The following is a 25,270-nucleotide window of genomic DNA, read 5'->3' on the forward strand; positions in this document are numbered from 1 at the left end:
CCATTCCCACTCTCTCCATCTGTCACAAAACGCACAGGCTGGCGGCGGGTGGATACGATGAGAGCATCGAGACCTTCATCGAACCCCAGTCTCTGAGACGAATACCTGAAATAAGAAAGCGGCAGTCTTAACAACGTCGTCATCGACGCCCAGCATCGCCCAGCATTATAACCCAGGCCTAGCACCATCGACAAGGGCCCCGGGATGTGGCCGCTCAGGAAACCCCGAAATCAGGAAATCGGCCCCAGGACGCTCGACGGAGGCATACCCGATCGGGAACAGAATCCCCAACTGCCATGCCCTGCAACATTCCCAATGCTCTCATCGCTGCCCCCTGGGGCTCCCCATCTGAGCATCACCCACTCACCCCTCTTTCGGTCTTCGCTTTCAAGGCAAGTCTCCCCCCCTCCCGTTGCGTGGTGATCTTCACGTACCATTGCGGAATGGCACACACTTGCGGCACCCACCACGGTGAACACCAGTGGCCAGAAGTGGATGATCGGAAGAGAAAGGCCAGAACACCAAGGAAAATTGAGTTATTTCTGTCAACCTGCATCTAGGGACCACATTAGACCGTCTTAACTCTCCAGAACTTGAGAGCTTAATCCAGTGGAATTCTCCAGCAATGCAGTGCAGTGCAGAGTCCGCCCGCAAATGTCTCGCTGCTAGCCATATTAGGTGGTCTATCCCAGCTGGTGGGCACGAATTTTTTGGGGATAGCAGGTCAATATTGAGAGGTATTCGACCGCCGGACGGATGAAGGCGCAGGTCTTTAAGTCCTTGTCACCAGAACCTTGGTTATATGATGAATTCCATGAAGTTTTTTCCGTTGCTTCTAGTTCTAAAATCGCTTCCTTTTCGCTACTCTGTTGGTGACTACTTGAGAGAATCAGATGTAGAAGATTTCTTTGACGGATACAAAACCTTCACATTAGGTATGTGGCTGGGAAAAGTGTGGCACATGGGCTGTGGCTGAACCCCCCACGCTACTGGACTTCTTCCATCCCGTCGTCCCCAGCTACCATCTTAGCCAAGCCTTTGAGCTTCCTTCAACATCAGGCTTCAGTCACTTGCTAGACATCAAGATTGTTTCCATCCACAACGGATAACAATAGCTATTATGATCTTCTGAGCTCAGGTTGACTGCCCAGCACGGTCAAGTCAGTGCGACCGGCAGCCCACTAATCACACGTTGACGATCGACCGCACCACCGTTTCAAGGCCGCATTCGGATGCTGAGCCAACTTACCAGGCGCAATTAACCACATCAGACGACGGGAGATTTTCCAAATCACTCGGTCTCTACCGAGCACCTTAGAACATCTTGCCGCGACCAAAGTGGGCGGGTTTAAGCATATTATAAGGTATTCGGTGCCAATCGAGGATACCACGCGGCATTCAAAGCTTGTTTTTAATACACAAAGTCATAATCCCAAGTTCCAACTTTGCATCCTCTACTGCTATCAACATGGATTCAACTTCACGCATATTGGTCATGACGCCTTTCAGGCAGTGCAAACTGCAAAGGTCAAATCCCAAGGCTCCGGGTCGACGAATGAGAACACTCCGTGTCTCGCGGTTAGCCTTTCTAGGGGTCGTCTGAACTCGTTTTCCTCCGGATCACTTCGAACTCTGCTGATCATGAAACGCCTCTCTGGAATTACCGCTTATGGAACTTGCTCGTTTCTCACCGGACGAGTAAAACATGGTGGGGTTACTTCTCCCAGGAAGCCCAACACTCGCTGCTGTGGCTGCGCAGCTTGGTCTCGTCCCTTTAAAGTAGTGACTTGCACCCAATCTGTGACCGATTTACACTACAATAGGTCTCGGGCACCATCTCCGTGCTCTTACAACATTTGATTTCTTCTATCTTCGTCACTGGCAGTCACATGTGCCGAACGTGATAAGTTCAGACTTCTTTCCCAACCTCCCTGGCTCCAGACTAGCTGCTTTGCGAGTTGAGCTTGGTTGCGTATAACTACATTACCGTCTTGCTTCCGACCGCCATACGACTCCGACGATATGGACGGCCGGCACGCGTACGCTCCGCTGGGAGACTTCGACTCGAGCAAAGAATACAAATCCGTGGTCGATGAGGCAGGGGATGACTCAACATTAGAGGCAGAGGATTCACTACTTCCCATTAACACACGGCGCCAGGATACCTGGAGAAGACTTTCAAGAGCTGCCTTATGTCTGGTTCCAAGTTTCCTAGGACCAAAAGAACCCAAGGCAAAGCCACTTCGCTCTACGGCTTGGCTAGGTAAACAAGGACTACACTCATCATCTCTACCTGACAGGGCTAACATGTTGCCGAAGACGGTTTGCGAGGTATTGCAGCGCTATGCGTCGTATTCGTTCACTGCGGTCTGGTGTGGTTCTCATGGGACATCCAGTTAGCATGGACACCGAACCCACCTCGGCGATGGTGGCTATACCAACTACCCATCCTACGGCTCGTCGTCTCAGGTCTTGCTCCCGTTTCCGTCTTCTTCGTCGTGTCCGGCTACACAATATCGCACCGCGTTCTGACGTTGGCTCGCCGGGGAGAGTTCGACAAGGCAGGCTCGGCAATCGCGTCGTCCGTCTTCCGCCGCCATACCCGACTCTTCCTCCCCGCCGCCGTGGTCAGCTTCGTTGTCGCTATCATGACTTGGCTCAACTTGTTTCCCGACCAGGGGCTTCCCGGCGTGGCGTATCCGACGAGGGTTCCGCCGCACTTTGACTCTCTCTGGGGCCAGCTGCGGCATTATTTGATGGCAGAGACCTTGGTTACCGATCCCATCGGCCAGCCTCATGTGCGGGCCGATTCCGACATACCGGAACCGATATATGATCCCCACCAGTGGACGATACCGCTCGAATTCATCAGCTCCATGGTGGTGTTCATGTTTCTGTCGGCCTTTACAAGAGTACGCAACAGAGTGAGGATGTTCTTCGCGCTTGGCCTGGCGATCTATCTCGAATGGCTGTTCGTCTACTTTGGGATGTTCTTGTTCCTCAGCGGCATGTTCTTGTGCGATCTGCATCTCGAACTCGAGGAATGGCAATGGCGGTGGTTGGCCCCGCAGCCCGAACCACAGCCCTTGGATGGGACTGTACATCGGACATCAAAGCGAGGCAGCATACTCTCTCGTCGCGTTCTTGGACGTGCCGTCGGGCTCGTATTATTCGTGATCTCGCTCTGGCTGCTCAGCATGCCCGAAGACATGGAGCAGGCAGCACAGGCACCCGGCTACGTGACGCTCGTATCTTTGGTTCCAGCACGATACCAGGAGTGCCTCGTAATACCAGTCGGTGCAGTGCTGACAGTGCTCGTCGTCGACCACGCCGAATTCTTGCAGATTCTCTTCACGAACCGTTTCTCTCAGTACATGGGCAAGATCTCTTTCTCGCTGTACATGATCCATGGTCCACTTCTTTACTCCTTAGGCTTGGTCCTTGGTCGCTGGACTGTAGGTCTTGTCGATGGCGGAGACAGCCAGACATCCTATGTATTTGCTATCTTGTTGGCATTCCTCCTCTGGGCACCTGCGGCGATTTATGTTGCAGATCTCACTACCACCTTTGTAGACGCGAAGTCGATAGAGTTCTCCCGGTGGGCATACGGAATGCTTTTGAGGGAAGAGTGATAGATCATAGACATGCCGCGTATGAAATTCGAGTCAATCCAACCTAATAGTTGTTTTAGTAACACACAAATACCTACACCTTGCCTGGCTCACCTTGCCTGGCTCCAAAGCGTGATCAAGAATCATTCGCTCCCGCTCAGTGTTCCCCGAGAGATATCATTGGCTCGTTCAAGTACCCCAATCGAGCGCAGGTGCTCTTCCCAGAATGGGATAGTGTCATAAACACCCTGAGGCAGGAGCAGGGGTCCGTTCCTTCCTCGCAAGTTCGCAACGGCGTCAAAAACGCACGGCCCAACACACGGCTGCGGGGCCCTCTCATTCGTCGCCGACCTTTTTTGGCCAACGTCCTCGACGCTTATTTATCCGCCATCAAACAAATTTTCGTTCTACCTCTCAACTTCACCTTACTGCCTTTTCGTCATCTGCTTGCCATCTTGCCTACCTCCGTGCGAAGCTGGGAATCGAGGATGGCAACAAGATAGAATACTCAGGGCAGGCAGCAGTCGGCTTCCAGCCGGTGGTGTCACGCTCATTTGGGAGCATGGGATCGCAGTCACACCTGTCTCGAAATATGAGGCGGTAGATATCGCCTCCATTCATGGACTCGGATGCTCTTTCATCCCCCTGGCGCTTCCTTTACCAGACGGCATGGTATGACGGATGGTCAGGCGAAAGACTTCTTTGATCATCATTTACCGCCCGCCGTCGAGGATCATCGAGCTCGCACAACCACGGGTTCATTCCCCGGCGCGGCTATGGCCGAAACGACGCGACAAAAGACGGGCCTCTCGAGGTCTACATCTCGTGGTATCGACTACTCGATATGCGACACGGGACGCACGGGACTTAGGAGTCTAGACTGTCTGAAGTCGACGGCACGCTCGCAGTCTCGCTGCGCCTAGCTAACCCAGACAGGCAAACTTGAGGTGATGGATCTCATGATTCGTCAAACCTAGTCAAGTGGTATGTAAAACACTTCTTTTCATTTTCACCCTCAACCCATCAAATGATGAGACAAGCATTTATTCACAGACCTGTTCGGAATTTACTGTCGAGAAACGAGCATTTTACTCCTGATATCAAATCATTACCAAATCATTTCTTCAGCATCTTGATCATGCTTCAGTGGCTGACGAAAACCCAGACAGGAATAGGAATGTCTATGCATAGCACCAAGCTGGATTGACCCGGCTCGAGTCCGAGAAGGCCATTGTTGAAGAACAAGAGGAGCCCATCTCTTGTTTTCTCATCGCCAAGCCTCTTGTCTATTTCCGCCAGCGTCTTGCTCTAGCATTTTTTCCTCCTCTTCGCACTTTGTCCGTACCAATCAAGTATCTATAATAGCAATATCAACCTTTGTCAGCCAGACAATCTTGAAACACATCGAACAATGTCGCCTCTCCGCGTCCCCGTTGTTCATCACCGAAACTCTTTATGCGCGTCCTTCTTCATTGACCTCGATGGTGCTCTGCCACTGTGGAAGGGATGACTACCACACTTATGCCTATATATCGTGTTGTGCGCCCACCCTCCACAGCATCCTTACTCTCCCCGACCTCGGACTATCTAGACATTCGATTCGTTTTCACTTTTGTGTCGCATATACTCACCTTTAACTACAGACAAATTCGACTACGGATTATTCAAGCACAGGCTATTCAACTACACGAACCACCTTGATTCTCATTTCATCATCGAAGAGGACAGCAGCAAAATTCAAGCAGAAAGGGACGAACAGCACCACAGACTTCCATTCGTAAATCTACAACAACTTCAGAAACATAATGGCCATGATACTGTCCACCCCGGTGATGGACAAATTCAGCCCAGACCAGCTCCCGGGAACCATTTTCAACTACGGCAACGACTCCTACGGTGACGCAGACTCCTTTTTCAACTTTGACGACGCTTGCGTCGAAGGGCCGGTCCCCGAAGTTGAGGAGAAGACCGCGCAAAACCTAGAGACTGCCATCGAGGAGGCTATAATAACACAGCTCTCTGAGAGCCAAATCTCGGACGGCTCGCTTTTTGGAGGTAATGGAAACTCCAACGATGGGCCCCTACTCAAGTACGAGCAAGAAGAGGCCAAGCCCGCGCAGGCCGCGACGATCAACCCCAACGTTCTTTTCATCACACTACCAGGAACACCACCGCCACTCAAGCAGGAGCAGCGCCTACTAACACCTCACACCAACACAGACGCCATGCCTCTTGTGCTACCGAGCATAGAGCCGATAGAGTTGAAGCAAGAATGCAAGCCAGAGTTCCAGCAGGACCTCCAACAAGGCTTCAAGCAAGAACCTACCCCCTTCGTCGACGACCCGAAGCTCCAGGCCCTCTTCGAGGAATTCGAAGGCCCCATCGCCGAAGCCCTCCAACTCCCCCACCGCGGCCCCGACTCCGGCCCCAGGAGCAGCACCCTGCGTCGGCACATCATGGCCCTCTCCCCCGCCGAGCGTTCCCTGGCCCTGTTTCGACGGTCTCGAGTCCAGTGGTGACACCACATGGGACTTGAACAACAACCCGGCCGCGGGGCTTGGCAGTGGCGGTGGTGGTGGTGGTGAAGATCTCTTTGCCTCCCCTCCTCCCCGCGACATGTTTGCTTACCAACGACCGTGCGGTGACCACCCGTCTTCTGGACTCGGAGACGCCCGCGAAGTCTTTGACCTCGATACCTTTGACTTTGACGACTCCAAGAGGGAAACGACGTATGACGGCCTCGAATCCTACAGCCCTGCCAACGTCCAAGAGGCCCCCAACTTTGATGGCTTCGACTTCAGCAATGTCAAACGGGAGCCCGCCTCCTCGACGACTTTCTTTCATCCTTCACCAAAGACCATTACCGACGTCTTTACCGCCCCTCCACCGCCGCAATCTCAACACCATCTGACCCCGAATCCCGAGTTCGATCCTTTGATCCCAGATTTGGCACACGTTTCGGCCGGTCAAGTTCCCTTCAGCTACGATGACGAATCAGTAAACTTCCTTTATTCCCTTCCACTGTTCAACCCTCTGACCACTCCACAGTCCATCCCGCGTAGTGCGCCTGCCACCACTCCCACCCCCCGCCGCCGCCACGGCGAGACTGGTGCACCCTAAGCCCAGATCACCCCCTTTCCCTGCCGACTTCATCCACCGTCGCAGCCTGTCCAACGCACCGACAGACGTGACACCCTACAATATCCTTAACAGACAGGGCTTCTTTGAAGCCGGTACTCCCAATCCCCCATCATACCTGACTCCAGCTCACACTCCATCCAGAGACCTCACAACCCCCGTCGTGAATGGAAAAATTCTCAAGCGTATCCCCAAGCCCGCCAAGGCCAAGGACGTGGACGCATCAGACTGGTATGAGTCACTCCCCGAGGCACCAGCGCCCTGGGGCGGCCACGACCATACAAAGCCCATGTTCCAATACAACAAGGAAGGCGAGCTGCTGCCGAATCTGCGCTTCACCCGTGAGCAGATCCTGTACTACATCAGGGAGCGGAAGCAGCAAGGTCTCCCCCTCACCCTCTGGATCCAAAACGTCCCCCACGGCTGTAAGACACGAGTGGGCGATGACAGACTACGCGCGTGCCGCTGGTCAGGCTGCCCGGCCTACAAGGGCACCATCCTCAAGGGCTTCTGGCGCGTCTGCTTCGACGAGCGACCCGAAACTTCGGGGAAGCAGCACGATCCGTACCACAACGCGGGCTACATGCACTTGTGGTGTATGGACCGCTGCTTCGATCTCCTCGAAATTGCCCAAGCATTCAATCTGAAGCCCGATACACGCTACTTTGAGAAGGAAGAGCGCAACCCCATGGCCATGACCCGTGATCACGACGAGCTGGTGATGGAGTTTGAAGAGTGGCGCACGTCCCAGCAGGCCGCCTACGAAGAATGGCAAAGGTCGGCAGAGACGAACAAGATGATGGGTCTCCCCGTCCAGAACCGCCAGGTCGGCCGAGAAGCCAAGCTGTGGTACGTGCTGACGACCAAGCACCTGGCGCTGGAGACTCCGGTGCGCAGCAACATGCGGAAGAAGAGAAACGGCATTTCCATTGATAAGCACAAGGGTGACCTTGACTGGTACGTCGAGAGAGTCAACGAGAAAAAGGTATCCAAAAAGGGACACTCCATCGTCGAAGAGCGTGATAGCGCCGACGAAGAAGGCCAAAAGACTCCCGCAAACAGGGTAGCCCGTCCGAGTATCATCGATAAGAGAAAGCGCGAAGAATACGAGTATGACGACAATGACAACGCCGCCTCTCAGCCGCAGACAGCCACTTGGAGCAAACGTGTGAAACAGTCGTGCTATTCACCCGTTGAAAGACGTTGATCATTGATGCCTTTGTCTACCTAACCCTATGGTGAAGAACCATGCGCCCCCCAAAAGTCTTTGTAATTCGTGGCCACATTGGGATGTTTGTTTTCTGGGCTGGAGCAAGGAGCTTTGTTCACACGACTGCGGTTAGCTTAGGATTGATACCCCATATTAGATATAGATGCATCCAAGAAGGCGGGGAGGAGAAGAGCATAAGAGGCCTGGTCTGAAGCCTTGACGAATCAGCGATGCAGACCAACCTAGTATCAACATGATTAATAACAGATCTCTAACCCAAGACTTGAGCGCATTTCTCGAGTGACAAGCGTGATTCCTGACTCACAATCCAGGCTCTTGCCAAGGGTCCTGGAGCTGGGGCCGGCGCGGCCGCCATGCGACGGTTCCAAACGGTCGGGCGGCAGGCTGCGGCCGAGAGCACGCGCCCGCGCTAACGGGCCTCAAATCAACCCCAAAAAGATGGGAAAGTTCGGACAAGTGCTGTTTACAGGTGATAGGCAGCGGGCGCCAAAAGGGCCGGACGAGGTTTTGGTTCAAGAAGCATGGCTTGGGGCACTTTAGCTGCGGAGCCCTCAACATAAGAGAGTTTCGATTAAGAGAAGCGGAATGGAGGGGCCGCAGAATGAACTGGGGATGACCGGAAGCGGTGACATGGTGTGGATGGCTATTTTGCGTGGAGGATGGAGACTCTGGCAATGGATTGGCAACGCCGTGGTCCGTACAAAGTATCCCGGCATCCTGAGATGGGCAGAAGCTGAACAGACTCGAGGAGGACAGACGAAGAAAGGCCAGGTCGGCCAAGGTGAAAGCGGGCCGCAGTGTTGGTGCGAATGAATCGTAGCTCTCGCGGCCCCGCGGGTAAGAAACGTTGGCGTGCGAAAGCGCGGCGAGGCCGAGGGGAGTAGGGGCGCTAGTCCTGAACGGAGATGCTACGATGCAGGAGGGCGCCGTGCAAGTAAGATGGTATGGAGTAGTATCGTCTCAACAGAGCTGCTGGATCGATTCCTATTGAACGGCTTATGGATCTCGTGCTCCTCTGGATGTAAGGCAGGGCTGAGAGGAAACGAGGAAGGCAAAATGCTGCGTGCGCGTTAGCGGGGGCGGACAGGCTTAGCAGAGCCCGGCGGCTGAAAGTGATGTCTATCCGTGGTGTGTAAGGTATGTCAGTCAATGTTGGGGATGGGGGAATGTGAGGGTGTTGAGCTCATGTGAAAGTACAAATAGTGAGGTGAGTTTCTTGCTGTCGTAGTCATAGCTGATTGTAATAGTCATCCCATCCTTGCGAAAAAAGGAAGTCAGTCGGCTTGGAGTTTTGTTCTCGACGAATTCGATGAGGTAGTTTTGACTCAGACATGGACCAAAGTAAATCTTGACTGACTTATCACCTTGTTTCCTCCCCCCCTTCTTCCGTCGTTCCATTTTTGTTCTTTGGCTTTGACAGTTTGCGACAAAAGGCAAAAGCCAGTCACGATTCATCGCATTAAGATCCCAGATACGTGCTACGGGTAGCACGGCGGTGGTTGCCGTCGGGAAGAGGGTTCAGAGTGCCTGATTCGCTTCATCCCATTCTTGAGCTTCGAGGGGCAACTTGGGATTGTCTTGGTGCGGCATCGAAGCCCGCTCATCCCCGCGAGCAGTCGGCGATCGGACATCAGACGGCACAGAGCTGGAACACTGGGCTGAAGCTTAGCCCTGAAGGGAGGGCATCGGGTGATCTTCAACAGCGTCTTGGATGGGACCTTGCCGACATTCGACAAGCACGAAAGCCGAAACAGGATCTGGCATTATTGGCCGAAGAGGGCGTCGTCGACACCAAAATAGTCAAGGGAGCACATTGGCTGCAATTGAGTTTACGGTGACGAGAAGCTCGAAGACTGAAAGAGGCAGATGTGCAGCCGAAGAGCAAGATTGAATTTGGAAGAACAACGAGCGAAAATTGATGCGACGACACCAAAAAAGGCTACGACACGTCGACACCACGTTGTGCAGAGTTGAGAGTTTGCGAGGAAGGTGCTTGTCACGTTGCGCAACGAGTTGCAACTCGTGTTAAGATTGGAAGGCACCTCACGGACTGGGGAAACCACCAAAGGAACGAACCTACCTGCTTGCCTGACCTTCCTGCCTCACAAGTTACAGTACGGAGTACCTTCCTTATCTTAACCTCTTCTTGCCTTCAGGCAATCACAATCCACCTCATTACGCCTTGGAGGTTTAGAACTGGAAGGTCCCGGCCCCGTCTACAGATATCAGACTCTGGTCCGATATCCGACCCGACATATTTCGGGAAGTCACAGCCGGAAAGTCTGTCATCGTGCTTTCATCTTTCTGACTGTTGATTCCATGCTGGGGGAAGGTTTGAGTACCCTGAGGGAGAGAAAACAGACAACAAGCAGCAAGAGCAGCACGATCGGAGTGCACGAGCCAAGTGAGCACCTACCTACCTTACCCGACCTATCGGACCTAAAGCAACACCTTACCTACCTTAGGTTGAGCCTTGAGGCACATTAATTCCTTACTGCAGTGCAGGTGCGGGCAGAGGGTTGTTGCCGCAACAGAGTTCCGGTCCTTGCCAGTAAGCAGGAGCGGCTCACCAGGTTGACTTGCAGGAGGCAGGAGGCAGGAGCAGAAAGTAAGAGCTGCTCTGCTTTGCTCTGTCATCACGTCTCGGGATTGGTACTTGCAGATACCCATTATTGAAGTGGTGTTTGGGGTATCATTTCCCGCGCATTCCGACAACACTCAGCAAGCGTACATCTTCTGTCTGTGTGTGAGAGAGAAAAGCTGTTATCGCAAACTTTTGGTGGCCACTTTGCGCTTCCTACACGCTTTTTTTTTTTTTAAATTTTTTTTTTACCTTAACCAGAGCACCTCAAAAGTCATCCCTCCATCCATCCATCCCCAGCAATCCCTCCACCTGGGCATCCATCCCACCACCCACCTTAACACAGCACCCCCCTTGACTCCTTGAGTCCCTGGGCCATCCACGTTCCTCATTGTCACTGCATGTCGCATAATACCTTTACTGCGTACCTACTGCACAGCAGCTGCACCCGACCGAGGTCGTTTACGCTCACTCTCTCACACATTGCATCGCATTCGCAGCTGCAACTCAACTGCACCGCGCACCCACGCACCCGCGTTGCCTTGCCATTCTGTCGTCACGTCAAAGCAACTTGGTCTGGACTCTCTTCGTCTCCCATCTAATTCGATCCTGAACAATCCCAAAGCCACAAAGCCATTCAAAAACCCCCCTGCCCATCGGACTTAAACACCACTCGACCGCTGCCATCCGCGCACCGATTCCACACGCCCGTACCGCGCCCACCAAAGACAAGACCTGATCAGCTGCTGCTCCAGCTCCAGCTCCAACTCCTAGGAGCTCTCCACTCTCCAATTAATACCGTACAGAAGCACCGCCGGCTGGGGCACCACTCAAACCCACCTATCCCGGGAGCCACGACGTCGGCCTTCGGAGAAGCCGTCCATCTCATCTCGAGATCCATCCGCGTCCCTTTTTTTTCTGGTCTTTTCTCTTTCCCTCTTTGGCTTGACTGTGGGGAAAAGACCGTCAAAAAGGGAACCTTGAAAGAGACAAGATCCAGAAACCGCAAAGGGGGTGGTGGGCGCAAACATCAGACCTGACGAAAGCCCCAGCCCTGTTTCGTTCCGACCGACCTCCATCAAGATCGCAAAACTGTGTCTTTCTCCCGTCCATCGTCTACCTTATTCTTTCTTTCAACCTTCTCACATACTTCGTCTCCCGGCAACCTTACGCCCGTCATTGCGTCTCCACGCGCCGCAGCATCCAATCCGCCAAGCCTACCTTACGGAGTACTCGTCTCTTATTGCCGACTTACCTGGTCTGCCCAGACGCCGAACCATCCACTCACCGACGACACCCTCACCCCGCGCTCACCGACGATCTCATTCACATTGCAGATTCCAGATCTGTCAGCCCCTGCAAACCAACCATCAAATCCCACCGGAGCGCGGCTCTCTGTACACTGCGACTGATCGCATCTTCCCCACCAGCCCAGAACGAAGACTGTCGCTGCGTCGCATGCCAATTCTCATCTGCCGTGCCGTTCCGTCTTGTCTGCCACAGGCCCCATTACCTCATCGTGGCATTGGCAGCCCGTCTAGGCGGGGTGGTGGCTTTGTAGAGGCGGCATTGGCTGCGCTCTCGGCATTGGGAGGAATTCTAATTCTATCAACCCTCTTCGCAACTTATTCTTTCGTCTCGCATCAACAGCTAGTCCGCCATGGAAGACACAAATGGCGAGAAGTCGGAGAATTCCCGTCGGCCGGCCTTGCAGGTCATTGTCCTGGTATGTTGCACTCTCACATCTCACGTCTTTTGATGCGCCTCACTGCCGACTTTCAACGTCGCAGATCGCGCGCGTTCTCTTTCACATCCTCGAGGCTTGTTGGGCGAGTGTGTCTCTCCTGAAGGAAGAATAAACCCCCCCACGAGATCATCCCGACCCGGCCGCCCGGCGCATATCCTCTTGTCGTTCATGCAGTCGACTTTTTCGGGTTGCGCCAACCGCACCGAATGGGAAATCCATGCTGCAAGCACCTCAACCCCCTGGAACCTTTGCAAGTGCAGCAGCCTTGGGCGAGGAAGAGTCGGCATTTCTTCTTCAACACTTTGCGCATGCGACTGGAGATGGACACATCTTTCAATGCGACGGGAGTGACCTGTCGCTTCTTGGCCCGGGATCCCCTCAAGAGTGGCCCCATCATGTTCGCACCTCCGCTAACCCAATTTTCCAGGGTGCCGGCGGCGGTCCCCAGGAATCCAATACTACCGCTCTTCTGGTCCGCTCAGTCGCCTCGGGGTGGACAAAAGGCTCCATCATCGCCGTAGATGCTGGTGTTCATCTTTCGGCGATTACACGCATTCTTGAGAATACGGCGCCTCCAGGCCTCGGCACACAGCTTCCGCTCCCCCACACCCTTGCCTCCGGGCCATTTGCAGGCCTGCAGCTTACACCAAACAGCCAGTTGGAGGTCGCAACAGGCGCAGTATATCCATCATCCATCGCCTCATTCATCACTCGTACTCTTATCGACACATATGTGATTACTCATCCTCATCTCGATCACATTTCGGGCTTCGTCGTGAACACAGCAGGTCTTACCAGGCCCAAGCGCCTTGCCGCATTGCCCTCAACGATCAACGCTCTCAAAACCCACATCTTCAACAATGTCATTTGGCCAAATTTGTCCGACGAAAGTAACGGTGCGGGCTTGGTCACGTATACTCGGCTTGTCGAAGGAGGATCGCCAGCCATTGGCGATGGCGAATCCAAAGGTTATCTAGAGGTTGCGGATCGTCTCGCTATCAAGGCTTATTCTGTTTCACATGGCCACTGCATCGAGCGACACCCACATCGTGGCTCGACCTCCTCTACTGCAACACCCCTACGATACCCTTCTGTCGATGCCGCATCAATGGCATCGCCGCGCATACTGCCATACGGCCTGGCCTCAAGCACCGCGCCTATTCCTCGAGCACCATCGGTTGCGCCGGAGCCGCAAGCTAGTGTATGCGTTTACGACTCTTCGGCTTACTTTATCCTCGACATGGCTACTAACCTAGAGATACTCATCTTTGGAGACGTCGAGCCGGATTCCATGTCACTCTCCCCTCGTAACCTGACGATTTGGGAAGAGGCCGCACCAAAGATTATAGTTGGCCAACTTGCAGCCATTTTCATTGAATGCTCATACGACGACTCACACTCTGACGATCGCTTATTCGGTCATCTGAAGCCACGTTATGTGATGGAAGAGATGCACGCCTTGGCTCAGGTTGTTGAGGAGGCACGAGGAGATGCCCATGCCTCCCGGAAGCGGAAGCGTGTAGCAGAACCCGACACGATACCACGACGACGGACAGGAGGCGCCTTTTCGCGCCTTGCAAGCGGCGACGAGTCCCCGATCAGCCCCAAATCGGTGGCCAAGCGTGCTGTGTCTGCAGATATTGGTCACGTACCGCCACTGCCGCCAGCTGCTACATCGGTAGAGAGCCCACACTTGACAACTCCTACACAGGAGTTGTCTCTGCGTGAGGCTGAAGGATGGAGCGAAACGGAGGATGGGCACTCCAAGAGCCCACCTCTCAAGGGTATCAAAGTTGTCATTATCCACGTCAAAGACCGCCCGGATGGTAGGGACCAAGCAAAACTAATTTTGCAAGAGCTCGAGGCCTACGAAGACGACGCTCAACTCGGCTGCGAGTTTGTTGTTTCTCACGCAGGGCAGAGTCTCTACCTTTGAAATGGTTTTGATGGCGTTTGGGCGCAGGATGGTCTAGATGCCGATTACACGAAGATACGATTTGCATGAGGTTCTCAGGATGAGGATGAATGCGATGGGGGCTATCTTGGAGTTTTCATTGGGGAGACAAGTGGAGGCAAGGGTATATATACCATGTATTTACGCGCACCATCTGTCGCATTCTATATATCCATCGGCGGCCGCGATGATGATGGGCCGCCGCGTCTTGATTCATTGCCACCTAATTTCTATATTATACCTTGAGGACGCTTGCGCATTGCAATGTTGGAAATTGCCTCTGATACCTCCATTACCTGGTTGAACGATTGTGCGTCGTAGCTCTTGAATGACATTTCGTTGTAAGTCTCTATTGCTTGCTCTTCTGGAGCTTCTCGTAGCCTTCCTCACCACCAATGTTGCTGTCCCAGTCCGCTCTAGGGATCTCCAAGACCTCGGTGGTGCGGCCGTAGGTGATGCCTCCTAACCTGCTGACAGGGCGAAGTACCTAGAGATTATCAAGTCAGTCTTCAGCTGTTCCACGAAACCCAGAAGAGCCAAGGGGGTTACAAAATTGAAGCTGGACAAAGACTTACAGTAGGATCGACAATGTTCTTCTGCTCATTGATAGCATCCTCCCTCACCCAAAAGTTGACACCCTCAATGAAGGCAGTGACACCGCTCTTCTTCCCCGGGGTAGCGCGCGAATCCCACTCCTTTACGAAATCAAGCTTCCCCTCAACGCTGAAGACGGCCTCCTTTACGCGCGCGGCCTGCACGTGCTTGCAGTCGTACACGGGCGTCAACCCGCTCACGTCCCATTCCGATTTTCCGTAGGGCGCGTTGACGGACGTCGAGTTGGCGGCCTCGAGGAACCCTTCGGAGATGATGTTGATGACGCACTCTTTACTCTCGAGCAGACACTTTAGCGAGTCCTTTGGTTTCTCAATGGAGGCGGCGAAGCCGACGACGAACATTGGCGGGTCGTGGTTCACCATGTTGAAGTAGCTAAAGGGCGCGAGGTTCGTGACGGTGCCGTCGGCGGAGCGGGTGGAGAGGAAGGCGATGGGACGCGGGGTGATGGCGGAGATGAGGAGTTTGTAGTTGAAGCCTGCTGGACGGCCTTCGGCGTGGGGATCGATCGCTACGTGTGGTGTTGAGAGGTGCGGTTGGCCTAGGGGGTTTGCGCCGGAGCCAAAGGACCAGTCGGGGGAAATTGTTTTTGTAAAAGTGATGCTGGCTTCGGTGTTGAAGGGCGGGCGGGTGGATTCTACGGATTTGAAGTCTGGGTGGGGGTTGTGGGTTGCGCTGGTGCCGCCGGCGAATTTGGAGTTGTTCTGGGATGTCATTGTGAGGGATCTGGAGGGGGGTTGTTCCTGTTTGGAGGTTGAGAGGGCGGCGAGAGTGGAGGGGGTTGGTGATGTTTGGTCTGGTGAGGTTACGAAGGAGGAGGGTGCGCGATGACATTGTGGGATGCGGAAGTTGAAGTGGTTTTATATCGTCGGGAATACGGAACGGGAGTGGAGGAGGAGGAGGAGGAGGGGCAGGCCAGAATTGCGATTGCGGGATCCGAGAATCCACTCTCACTTGCTTGACGGGTGGATAATGATATGGATGTGGAAGCTTTTGGGTTTGGGTCTTCCCCTTTCTTTCTGGTCTACCTACTTTACTCGCTCAAACTTGCGGCATGTTGCTTACGGATGCTTGCTTTGCTAGCTTACCTGACCTTGCCGTAAGGCACCCCATAACCCTGAGCCGGACCCCCCTCCTCCCCTTCTCCCCTTCTCGGATGGTGGAGTAGATGCCGAGGGGGAGGGACGGTCGGTGGTGGGGTGACGTGGAGGTTCACACCAAATTGCACCTTGTTCATTGTCGCCAACGAGGGGCATTTGGAGGGGTAACGTGCAGGGATCGGGAGGTGGTCCTTGTCCCTAATGATGCAATTGACTTGGTGGTTGGGGTCGCTTGATGCATTACCCGGTGATGATTTTGACTGGTTCAATAGGTATCACTACCTAAAGTATTTGGAAATATATGTACACCTAGTCGGTCCCTTGACACGTTCTGGTCCATTTTCCACACGGCGATTGACAAATTGGCTATTGGTAATTAGCTATCGTTCCGTCCGCTGGCCCGGAAGAGATTCGGGGAGTGGAAATCGGAACTCGGAAGGGTCTTAGGTGATGGGTGCTTGCATGTGGAGAGAGAAGAACGGCTTGCCTTGAAGCGTGTGGAGGAGGTCCATGTACTCGGTTGATAAGATAGGGTTATCAAGATAAGCTTTTTTGTCAGCTGTCAGGCGCACTCAGGTGCAGACACTTCCATATTCACGAGGAACCTTTCCAATGGAAAACATACTTCCCAGGACGAGGAGGTATGAGGAGCTGAGCATTAGTATATATGTAGGTGAGGCAGACATGGTGCGATGTCTCGAGGCCAGAGAATGCAAAAACCACCACAATCTCTCTCTCCTATGTTTGTGATGGATTGGCAAATCATCGTCAACCTTGATCTGGAAGGATTTCAAAGCACCTGGTTCTAAGTTTGGATCAAGGCTGTTTGGCTGTGTGCTTGTCTCTCCTTCTTATCTCTCAGGCGCACAGGTACCTAGATAGGTATTGGGCTTTTATGTTGTTGAGGGCTGGCTGTAGCGCGCGTGTGCGCATCTGCTCTGAGATGAAAGTGTCTCAACGGCTGAGCGCGGGGGTAGCACGAGAGATGCCAAGCGATGGGCTGCGAGACATTCCGCCTCGAGACATGGACTCGATGCATTTGGTAAAAGCCCATAGGTATGCAGACCAGTGCATGGGTTCCCAGTTGAGATTCGCGTTGGGAGGCGAGAAAGTAGAGACAACGGATTCCTCGCTGGACGGTATTTGGTGTTATTGCTGATCATCCTCCAGGAGAAGCTCCGTGGGGGGACGGAAAGCCCGCCTCGACACACTCAAATGCTCAGGTATTCTGATCCCCTTCACTTTCTCAGCGTAGGTACTCTTCCATAGGGTCTCTGATACGTACTAAGTTACTGCCTCCCCCCGCCATTCCCATCAACTCGGCGCGTGGCATGGCGGCCTTCCTCCGCAGCGGGCATTGGCTCTGTTTCGCATGCAAGGACGCACCGCGGCGGTCGATGGAATGCCTCCGTGTGTTTGGCCACGCCTTTGCAGGAATGGAACGCTACCTTACTATCCTACGTCTCCTCTGATTTGCGTGGGGAGCAGGTATGTGCGACCTCAACAATCCGAGCGTGCGTGCAGATGTATGTACCTTTGGGTCAAAACGAGATATATATATATCTCTCGATAAGACGCCCTCAATTAATGTCCACAGTCTAAAAAGTTAAGGGAAAGAAAAGATCATCCAACCTGAGAAATCCATCCCTCAACGAAAGAAAAGAGAAGCAAAACATCATAAAAAAGCCATTGATCCAGCGTTCAAATCATCACATCATGAGCGCAATCCGCTCCTCGTCATCAGCCCTCCTCCTCCTCGGAGGCGTCGCAACCCTCCCAGGCGCCGCTACAGTCCGAAGCCAGTTCCCGCAACGGAGCAGCACCACCCTCTCCACCACCGCGGCAGAGCATGCCGAGCTGGGCTACATGCAGCAACCACTCGGCCCCGCCAGCAGCCGAACGACGACCCACACGGCCGCGAACACGAAGCGTAGCGGTGGTGGTGCCTCAGGTCTTGGATGGCAAGCTACACAAGCGTTATGACTGCCCCGGACGGGGGCGCAGGTTGTCACCATGTCGACTACGACGATCCAGGCGGCACCATCATCTCCAAGGGTGAGAGATGGCGGTACGGCGGCTGGGTTTCGGTATAAGTCTGCGGAGGAGGTTGTCGCGGTTGTTCTTGGGCGGAATCGGCAGTATCAGAAGTACTCATCATCACGGCCTGTGGAAAGAGATTGAAAAGTGGGGGATTGGAAGGCATCGGTTTAAGAAAATTGCAGGTCACGGTCAGGGGTGAGGGGAACTCTTGGCGTTCAAGAAATCATTTGGTGAAGGAAGGACAAATTTGGAAAATTGACTTTTAAGCGAGCGATACAGGTTGATATTGGCTGATGGCACTTCATGCCATTGGAATTATTGATGGGATCAATTGTCATGGGCTCTGAATACCTACAAGATGGGCAAATTGGGAATGAGATTCACGATATCCATGTTCATGGCTTGTCGCATTAAGTAATCACCCCAAAGATCTCAGGCAGATCTAACAGAAATCACGTGCACCCGATAAGCTCTTATCGGCAAAGGGTCCTTTCTGAGGTGTGGGAAAGTTTTTTGGCCGACTGCAGTCACTCCCCGTCCCGTCCCACGTCGCCGCAACAGTCACCAAATTCCAGCCAGTCAAGTCGATCTTTTTTTTTTTTCTCCGTAGCTGCCCTTCTCCAATGTGTTGATATCCACCAGTTAATTTTTTTGGTCGTCGCCCGTTTTTTGCCCTTTTTGTGAGCCTTTTCTGCGCTCCCCACACTCCTTCAACTTCATGTACCGCCCGTATACCCAAAGGCATGTGGCGCAAACATTGAATAATCGTTTCCCATACACCTCGCTGTCCCCCCGGAAAGGTTCAGCCAGAGCTCTGCCATCTCCGTTCCTCCTAGTTCTCTCCTCTCGAGTGTCCTACCACAACCGATCTAACAACAAGAAGCCAAAGCCTGCCGATTCCTTGGCCGACGCCTTTGAGTCAAAGTTCGAGAACAGGGTCGACAACAAGTCTGATTCCAAGTTCAAGTTGAATATTGTCGATTCCCGGCACGCAAAGACTGGTTTCGTCAACAGAGATAGCGGAGCCAAGCGTCGAACCTTTAACAAGGACGTCCCGCTCGCCACCTCGAATCCTACCAGGACACCGCCCGCCACCTTTTCTCCGCGAGACGCCGAGTCCTTTGGGAGAGACGCAGAACCTTTTCGCAGAGACGAGCCCTTTCAAAGAAGCGCAGAACCCTTCCGCAGAGACGAGCTCTTTCGCAGAGACGACAAGCCATCCCGCCGATACGAAGAGCCCTTTAGCAGGAATAAGGAACGCTTCCACCGAGACGAGCCTTTTCGCAGAGACGACCGAGACGAACCTTTTCGCCGCGACGAGAAGCCTTTTCGCAGAAACCAGCCCTACCGCAAATACGACGAGCCTTTCGGCAGAAATAAAGAACGTCGCAGGAATAGGGAGCCCTTCCAGCAGAAGTACGCCCTAAACACCAACGTACGCGGCACACGCCCACTGCCCTCGACAGATTTCTTAGCTTCAATCGTAGGGCACAAGCATCCCGGTGGTATCGCTAGGAGAGACGTTGTCCGTGGTGATCCGGAATCGTTCCCCAACAAGCGGGTTTTCTGCATACCGGCCAATTGGAACAAGGTCTCGGTGAAAATTCCAGACTCTTGGATCTACTGCGCCGACTTGATTCAAGGACCAGAGACGGAACAGACATACTATACAAAGCTACCACCGGCTGGAAAGAAGAGAGATATTCGCGCTGCCATGACGAACTACTTCCAGATCGCGGCGACGCCGACGGCGGATACGGGCCCGGCCCTGATGCTGCACTTTGACCAGCGCCGCTACCTATTTGGCAACATTGCGGAGGGAACACAGCGAGCGTTGAGCCAACGTAAAGTGAGCTTGGGCAAGCTGGAGGTCATGTTTATTTCGGGCGCGACTATCCAGCAGAACACTGGCGGTATGATTGGTATGATGCTTACAGTCGCGGATGTTCTCGACGGCAGCAGGAGAGAGGTGCACGAGAGGAACCAGGCGAGGAAGGGCACGGGAAAGAAATTGATCGCGGCCAAAGGTCCCGAGCGGATTGAGATCCATGGTGCCCAGAACCTCGCATACTCCGTCGCAACAGCGAGAGGCTTTGTGTTCAGAAAGGGACTTCCGATTCGTGCCGTCGAACTTTACGAGGATCCGCGAATCGCCAACCCCGAAGCCAACACTCCTGATTGGCAGGACGAGCTAATACAAGTCTGGAAGGTACCCATCGCCTCCGATCATGTCAACAAGTCCCGTAAGAGAAGCCACGAGGTCATGACGGCGGAAGATGAAGGCCTGTCGAGCCCAGCCGGCGCTGTTGACGCCAAGGAGCAGGCCGTCATTGACCGGGAAGCGATCAAGGGTGTCGTCGAGAGCATGTTCAACTCCAGCTGGACCATGGACAAGCTGTACGAGACAAAACTTTCGCAGGTCCAGCTTCCCGCCACCATCTTTGTCAGAGAAAACGGCAACATCAAGAAGTACCAAGGTCCCATGCCGGGCGGCGACGAACCTGTGCCTGACCTTGACGTTCTTGTGCGGTACCCTTGGCCGGCGGCCACGGTTGAGAAGTTGCCCAGCGCCTCCATCTCAAACACTGCCGTTACCTATATCGTCAAGAACAAGGGCCGAAGAGGCAAGTTCAATGCGGCTGCCGCGAAGGAGCTGGGCGTAAAGCCCACTGACAACAAGAAACTCACCGACGGAGTATCTGTCCAGGGCAAGGATGGTATTACCGTCACCCCCGAGATGGTTCTCGAGGCGCCGATCAAACCTCAGGGCTTCACAGTCATCGATATCGCAGACGCATCCTACGTTGACTCGTTCCTCGGCAGACCAGAGTGGCAAAATGCAAACTTGATGGATGGCGTACACGTCTTCAACTGGATCCTTGGGCCGACCGTCATCGACGACCCGAGAATCCAAACGTTCATGAAGGAACGACCGGATGTCAAGCATCTCGTCATGTCCACCGATACCAGCCCCAACATGCTGGCGTTGGATTCCTACGCAATCCTCCACGGCTACCTGAGGCAGATCGACCCTGACCGCTTCCCGCAACTTGCCTTCAACAACAAGGTCCGGGACCTCTCACACATTGGCCCCAACGTGGAGACTGCTCGTGTGGGCATGAAGGCGAAGCTGTCACCTGCCTACGAGCTTATCAAGGATGAGATTGTTCCCCCAATTTATAACAAGTTCAAGGGCTCCGCAATGGAAGAGGGGGTCATTAGACTCGCAAAGGAAGCCGCAGACAAGATCAAGGAGCCTGCTTTCCTAAAGGAGATTGAGGAAGCAGAGAAGGACATCCCGAATCGCGACACGGAGATCATCCCTCTCGGCACCGGATCTGCGGTGCCATCAAAGTACCGCAACGTCTCGGCAACCCTTGTCCGGGTACCCCAGTACGGCAATTACCTTTTTGACTGCGGTGAGAACACCCTCGGCCAGCTTCAACGAACATTCGGGGCCGAGGAAACAACCAAAATCCTCCAAGAGACCCGCTGCATCTTCATCAGCCACATGCACGCCGACCATCATCTTGGAACAGCACGCTTCCTGCGCGCCTGGAACGAAGCCACTATCCACCTCTCTCCCCAACCTCAACTCGGTCTCATCGGCCCCGCCGCGATGCAGTACTTCCTGATGGAGTATAGCCGCATCGAGCCCATCGCCTTCGGACGCGTCAAGCTCATTAGAAAGGGCCACTTCTTCCCCCACGACGAAGGCCGCCTCCCCGCCGACTGCCCGACGCGCCTCGCCTCCGCCCAGCTGGTCCCCGTCAACCACTGCAAAGATGCCTACGCCGGCGTGCTGACCTGGCCGTCGGGCCTCAAGATCGCCTACTCGGGTGACTGCCGCCCCAGCGAGAGACTCGTCGAGGCCGGCAAGGGCGCGACGCTGCTGATCCACGAGAGCACCTTTGACAATGACAAGATGGGCGACGCGGTGGCCAAGAAGCACAGCACGTTGGGCGAGGCTCTCAAGGTGGCGAGCAACATGGGTGCGCGCCGCGTGCTGCTCACGCACTTTTCGCAGCGGTATGCCAAGCTGCCGCTCGTCGAGGATCGCAAGACGGACGATGGTGCTGATCAGGCGGTGTTGATGGCGTGGGATCAGATGAGGGTGAAGCTGGGCGAGTTCCGCCAGGCGCAGGCTTTCTTGCCTGCTATTAGCCGCTATGTGGAGTATGATGCCTTTAGGCAAGATGGGGATGAATAGAAAACAACACCACTCTGAATAGACTTGGACGAACATGTCCTTTGACCACTTTGTACCTTCCTCTCCTCATATTTCCTATAATGGCCAAGTACTAGAAATCTCGATGGAACCAAAAAGGCAAAAGAGTTCACCCCCCCGGTGCTGAACTGGGGGCTACATCGCTGGTGCTCATGCTGGGATTCGAACTCGGGTACTCGCTAAGCCTGTCGTCGAGTAGGCTGGTTGGCGTTTTGATTGTTGACCTTGGACCACTCCACCACCCACGCCACAGTTTGACCTGACCCCCGACCTAGAGGGCGCCTGCTGTGCTGGTGACGGGAATTGACTTGAAGGGGTATATGAGGGCTTCGATTCTCGGCGTATTCGGTCGTGTATTCAGGAAGTGGAACTTTTGGCAAGAAAGGTCTTACCGGGATGGAGGCAGGTGCGGCCCCGTCGAGCGGGAGCTTGGGAAGGAAGGCGGATACCCCTTAGAAGTGCGTAGTGACTTCCGACTTTATCGAAGAATTATATTCGAACTCAACCACGTAGCGGTCGCCTCCTCTTACCTTAAGATACCTTCCGTACGACGAATATAGTTCCCCACGTGAAGTAAGAGCATTTGGTGATGAAAGTAAACAAACACCGTGACCTGTTTTATGGCTCGCCTCTACGACCAAGGACATCTACCAATTATCCCGGCGACGGACAAGACGACGAGGCTCATACGTAAGATGACAAGCAGGACGTATAGTTCCCACATTGGAGACCTTAGAGCTGTCGGTTGTAGAGTATCGGGGCTTTTGGGGAATTTTGTGGTAGTCATCATTCTAGACGTACCATTTCTAGCCATGAAGGAGAAGATTTGTTCCACCATGACGGGAGCTCTATCTTGGAAGGCGGGTGGTATTCACATTTACGTGGTGGCATGTGGCATGTGGCATGTGGCATGTGGGTTTAGAGACAAACAGATAAGGAAGGACGGGAGGAAAGCGGGCGAGGAAGAAAGAATTCCAGATACCCTTATGTGCAGGATAGCAAGGTACCTCAGGTTCCAAAGCATGCCCGATGGCGCGCGCCAGGTGGAGCACGAGGAAGCCATCACGGTTGCTCAAGGAATACGCACACTCCACATCCACTATAGCTGAGCAAAGTTGGTCAGTCTGTCGGGATAGGCGAGACCCTCCACGTTGGCCGATTGGTCTAGCGTGTGACTCTCGTCTACAGATCGCAAAATGAAATTTATTTAAGTCTTCCGCGCCCAGCGTCTCGCGGATAGCACCATATTCTGCCATTTTGCCAGTTCGAGTCTTTATTTTTGGCACTTTTGCTTTTGCTTTTTGGCATCTCACAATGATATAATTGATTATTTTTTGGTTATTTCACTTGTGACTGTGGTGCGGATGGCTCAAAGTCAGTAGGAAGAAGGCGACTGCCGACTAAGTCCCATCGGGATATTCTGCCATTTCTAGCGGTTCAAATCTCCGTCGAGTCACTTTTTTTTAGGCCGTTGATGGCAGCCAGATGTCTGTTTCTCTTTTCTTCCTATCTGCTAATCTCCGTGACATCAATGGCTTGATTCTACAAGAAGAAGGCGACTGCCAAACCGAGTCCTAGCAGACTATCAAGCCGTCCTAATCTCGACCCCGCCGCCGTCGGAAGAGAAGGCGAGCTCGTCGTCGTAGTCGTCCCATTCCTGCCGCCGCGAGCTCCCGTTGCCGCCGGTGGTGTCGGCGTAGAAGGGTCGACCAACAGCGTGGTCGGCATGCTCACAATCGTCGTCGGGGGCGCGATGCCTTCTTCATCGCCGCCGCTGCTGCTAGGTCGCGGTGCCGAAGTCGGAGCCGAGTTCGAAGCTGTAGGGACAGCCGCTGACGCGGAGGGGGTGGTAGCGGGAAGTTTCGTCGGCACTAAGGACGCGGCGGGCTGTGATGCTGCTGCTCCCGCCGATGATGATGAAGCCACCGGTGGTGTAGCGGGCGTCGAGACGTTTTGCTCCGTGTTGGCCCACGTGTCGAGGACGCACTGCTTCATGAGGTTGTTGTCGGTGTAGGTGTTGCCTGACTTCTTGGGCGTCAGGCTGAGGACGTAGTCGGTACTGAAGCTACCGGCCGCCCAGCCCACCAGGCCGATGAAGACGTCGGAGTTTTGGTTGATGAAGGTGTTTTGGGCGCAGAAGCTTGTGAAGCACTTTATTCGTCTGTCAGTTACATCGCGCATGAAAGAGCAAGGAAATCGATTGACGTACCGAAGCATCGCTCGAGGCGCCCGTCTCGCTGACCAGCCCCTTTCGTCCCTTGGCCCTCAGGAACTCAGCCACCGTCCTGAAACTCTCGACATTATCCGTCGTGCAGGGCTTATGCGTGCCGCTGTTATCCTCGTCAAGATATTTGTGCACATCAATAATCAGATTGTCCGTCGTCCCATCGGGGTTCGTAATCGCAGCCAACGCCTCCGCGCTCCCGCTGCTGACAAGGAACTCAGCCGAGTTGAAGTTTGTCCCCGGCAGCAGAATCATCTGCGACGCAGCGCCGGCACCCCTGATCGCGGTCACTACTTTCTGGCACGTCGCCGCCCAGAGTTTGACGTCGAGGTCGTGGGGCTCGTTCATGAGCTCAAATACGACGTTGGCGTTGTCCTTGTACTTTGTCGCGAGCTGCGTCCATAGCGACACGAATTGGTCGTCTGTCGGCCCGCCTTGGCCGATGATGCCGCCGTTCCAGCGGGCGAAATTGTGTATGTCTAGCATACAGTGTGCGCCGGTCGCGAGGCACTTTTGCATTACTTGGTCGTATTTTCCAAGGTTGGCGGCGTTGAGTTGGCCGCCTACTTGGTTGTTGACAAGGAACTGCCATCCGACGGCTGTTGTTTGGCTGTCAGTATTAGACTCTCAAGAGATAGAGAGATTTCAAGTAGACTGACGAAGTCGAAACATGTTGAGCTTGTCGTTCTGTGCAAAATGGTTCATCTGGCCTTCGCCGTCGCCGCCTCCCAGTGAGCTGAGAGGCAGCTGGACTTTACCCAGTGGACAGCTTCCCTGGTATTGGGTCAGTTTTGCATTTCTTGA

General features: G+C 54.0%; 7 protein-coding genes across 7 annotated transcripts; 5 read left to right on the forward strand and 2 right to left on the reverse strand.

The window, feature by feature from the left end:
• Nucleotides 1–2,192: 2,192 nt before the first annotated feature.
• N0V96_007574 (uncharacterized protein) lies at nt 2,193–3,632 on the forward strand (the record flags this gene model as incomplete). The annotated part of the gene is made up of 2 exons (XM_065758069.1): nt 2,193–2,199; nt 2,341–3,632. The coding sequence occupies 2 exons, from the start codon at nt 2,193–2,195 to the stop codon at nt 3,630–3,632; spliced, it is 1,299 nt and encodes a 432-aa protein (XP_065613211.1).
• A 1,784-nt stretch (nt 3,633–5,416) lies between these two features.
• Nucleotides 5,417–6,130, forward strand: N0V96_007575 (uncharacterized protein; the record flags this gene model as incomplete). Its single annotated transcript, XM_053194469.2, has 1 exon — nt 5,417–6,130. One exon carries the CDS (start codon nt 5,417–5,419, stop codon nt 6,128–6,130), a length of 714 nt encoding a protein of 237 aa, XP_053047965.2.
• Nucleotides 6,131–6,227: 97 nt separating this feature from the next.
• N0V96_007576 (uncharacterized protein) lies at nt 6,228–8,393 on the forward strand (the record flags this gene model as incomplete). Its single annotated transcript, XM_065758070.1, has 3 exons — nt 6,228–6,535; nt 6,660–7,917; nt 8,292–8,393. 3 exons carry the CDS (start codon nt 6,228–6,230, stop codon nt 8,391–8,393), a joined length of 1,668 nt encoding a protein of 555 aa, XP_065613212.1.
• Nucleotides 8,394–12,221: 3,828 nt separating this feature from the next.
• Nucleotides 12,222–14,244, forward strand: PDE1 (3',5'-cyclic-nucleotide phosphodiesterase pde1; the record flags this gene model as incomplete). The annotated part of the gene is made up of 2 exons (XM_053194470.2): nt 12,222–12,287; nt 12,736–14,244. The coding sequence occupies 2 exons, from the start codon at nt 12,222–12,224 to the stop codon at nt 14,242–14,244; spliced, it is 1,575 nt and encodes a 524-aa protein (XP_053047966.1).
• A 367-nt stretch (nt 14,245–14,611) lies between these two features.
• Nucleotides 14,612–15,590, reverse strand: N0V96_007578 (uncharacterized protein; the record flags this gene model as incomplete). The annotated part of the gene is made up of 2 exons (XM_053194471.2): nt 14,612–14,749; nt 14,838–15,590. 2 exons carry the CDS (start codon nt 15,588–15,590, stop codon nt 14,612–14,614), a joined length of 891 nt encoding a protein of 296 aa, XP_053047967.1.
• A 2,100-nt stretch (nt 15,591–17,690) lies between these two features.
• Nucleotides 17,691–22,224, forward strand: N0V96_007579 (uncharacterized protein; the record flags this gene model as incomplete). Its single annotated transcript, XM_065758071.1, has 2 exons — nt 17,691–17,925; nt 18,851–22,224. The coding sequence occupies 2 exons, from the start codon at nt 17,691–17,693 to the stop codon at nt 22,222–22,224; spliced, it is 3,609 nt and encodes a 1,202-aa protein (XP_065613213.1).
• A 1,560-nt stretch (nt 22,225–23,784) lies between these two features.
• On the reverse strand, nt 23,785–25,138 carry N0V96_007580 (uncharacterized protein; the record flags this gene model as incomplete). The annotated part of the gene is made up of 3 exons (XM_053194473.1): nt 23,785–24,393; nt 24,452–25,065; nt 25,126–25,138. 3 exons carry the CDS (start codon nt 25,136–25,138, stop codon nt 23,785–23,787), a joined length of 1,236 nt encoding a protein of 411 aa, XP_053047969.1.
• Between the last annotated feature and the right edge of the window lie 132 nt (nt 25,139–25,270).

This window comes from Colletotrichum fioriniae (genome assembly GCF_027942845.1).
Source record: "Colletotrichum fioriniae strain IMI 355084 chromosome Unknown scaffold_9, whole genome shotgun sequence".
In the NCBI taxonomy this organism is placed as follows: Eukaryota; Fungi; Ascomycota; class Sordariomycetes; order Glomerellales; family Glomerellaceae; genus Colletotrichum; species Colletotrichum fioriniae.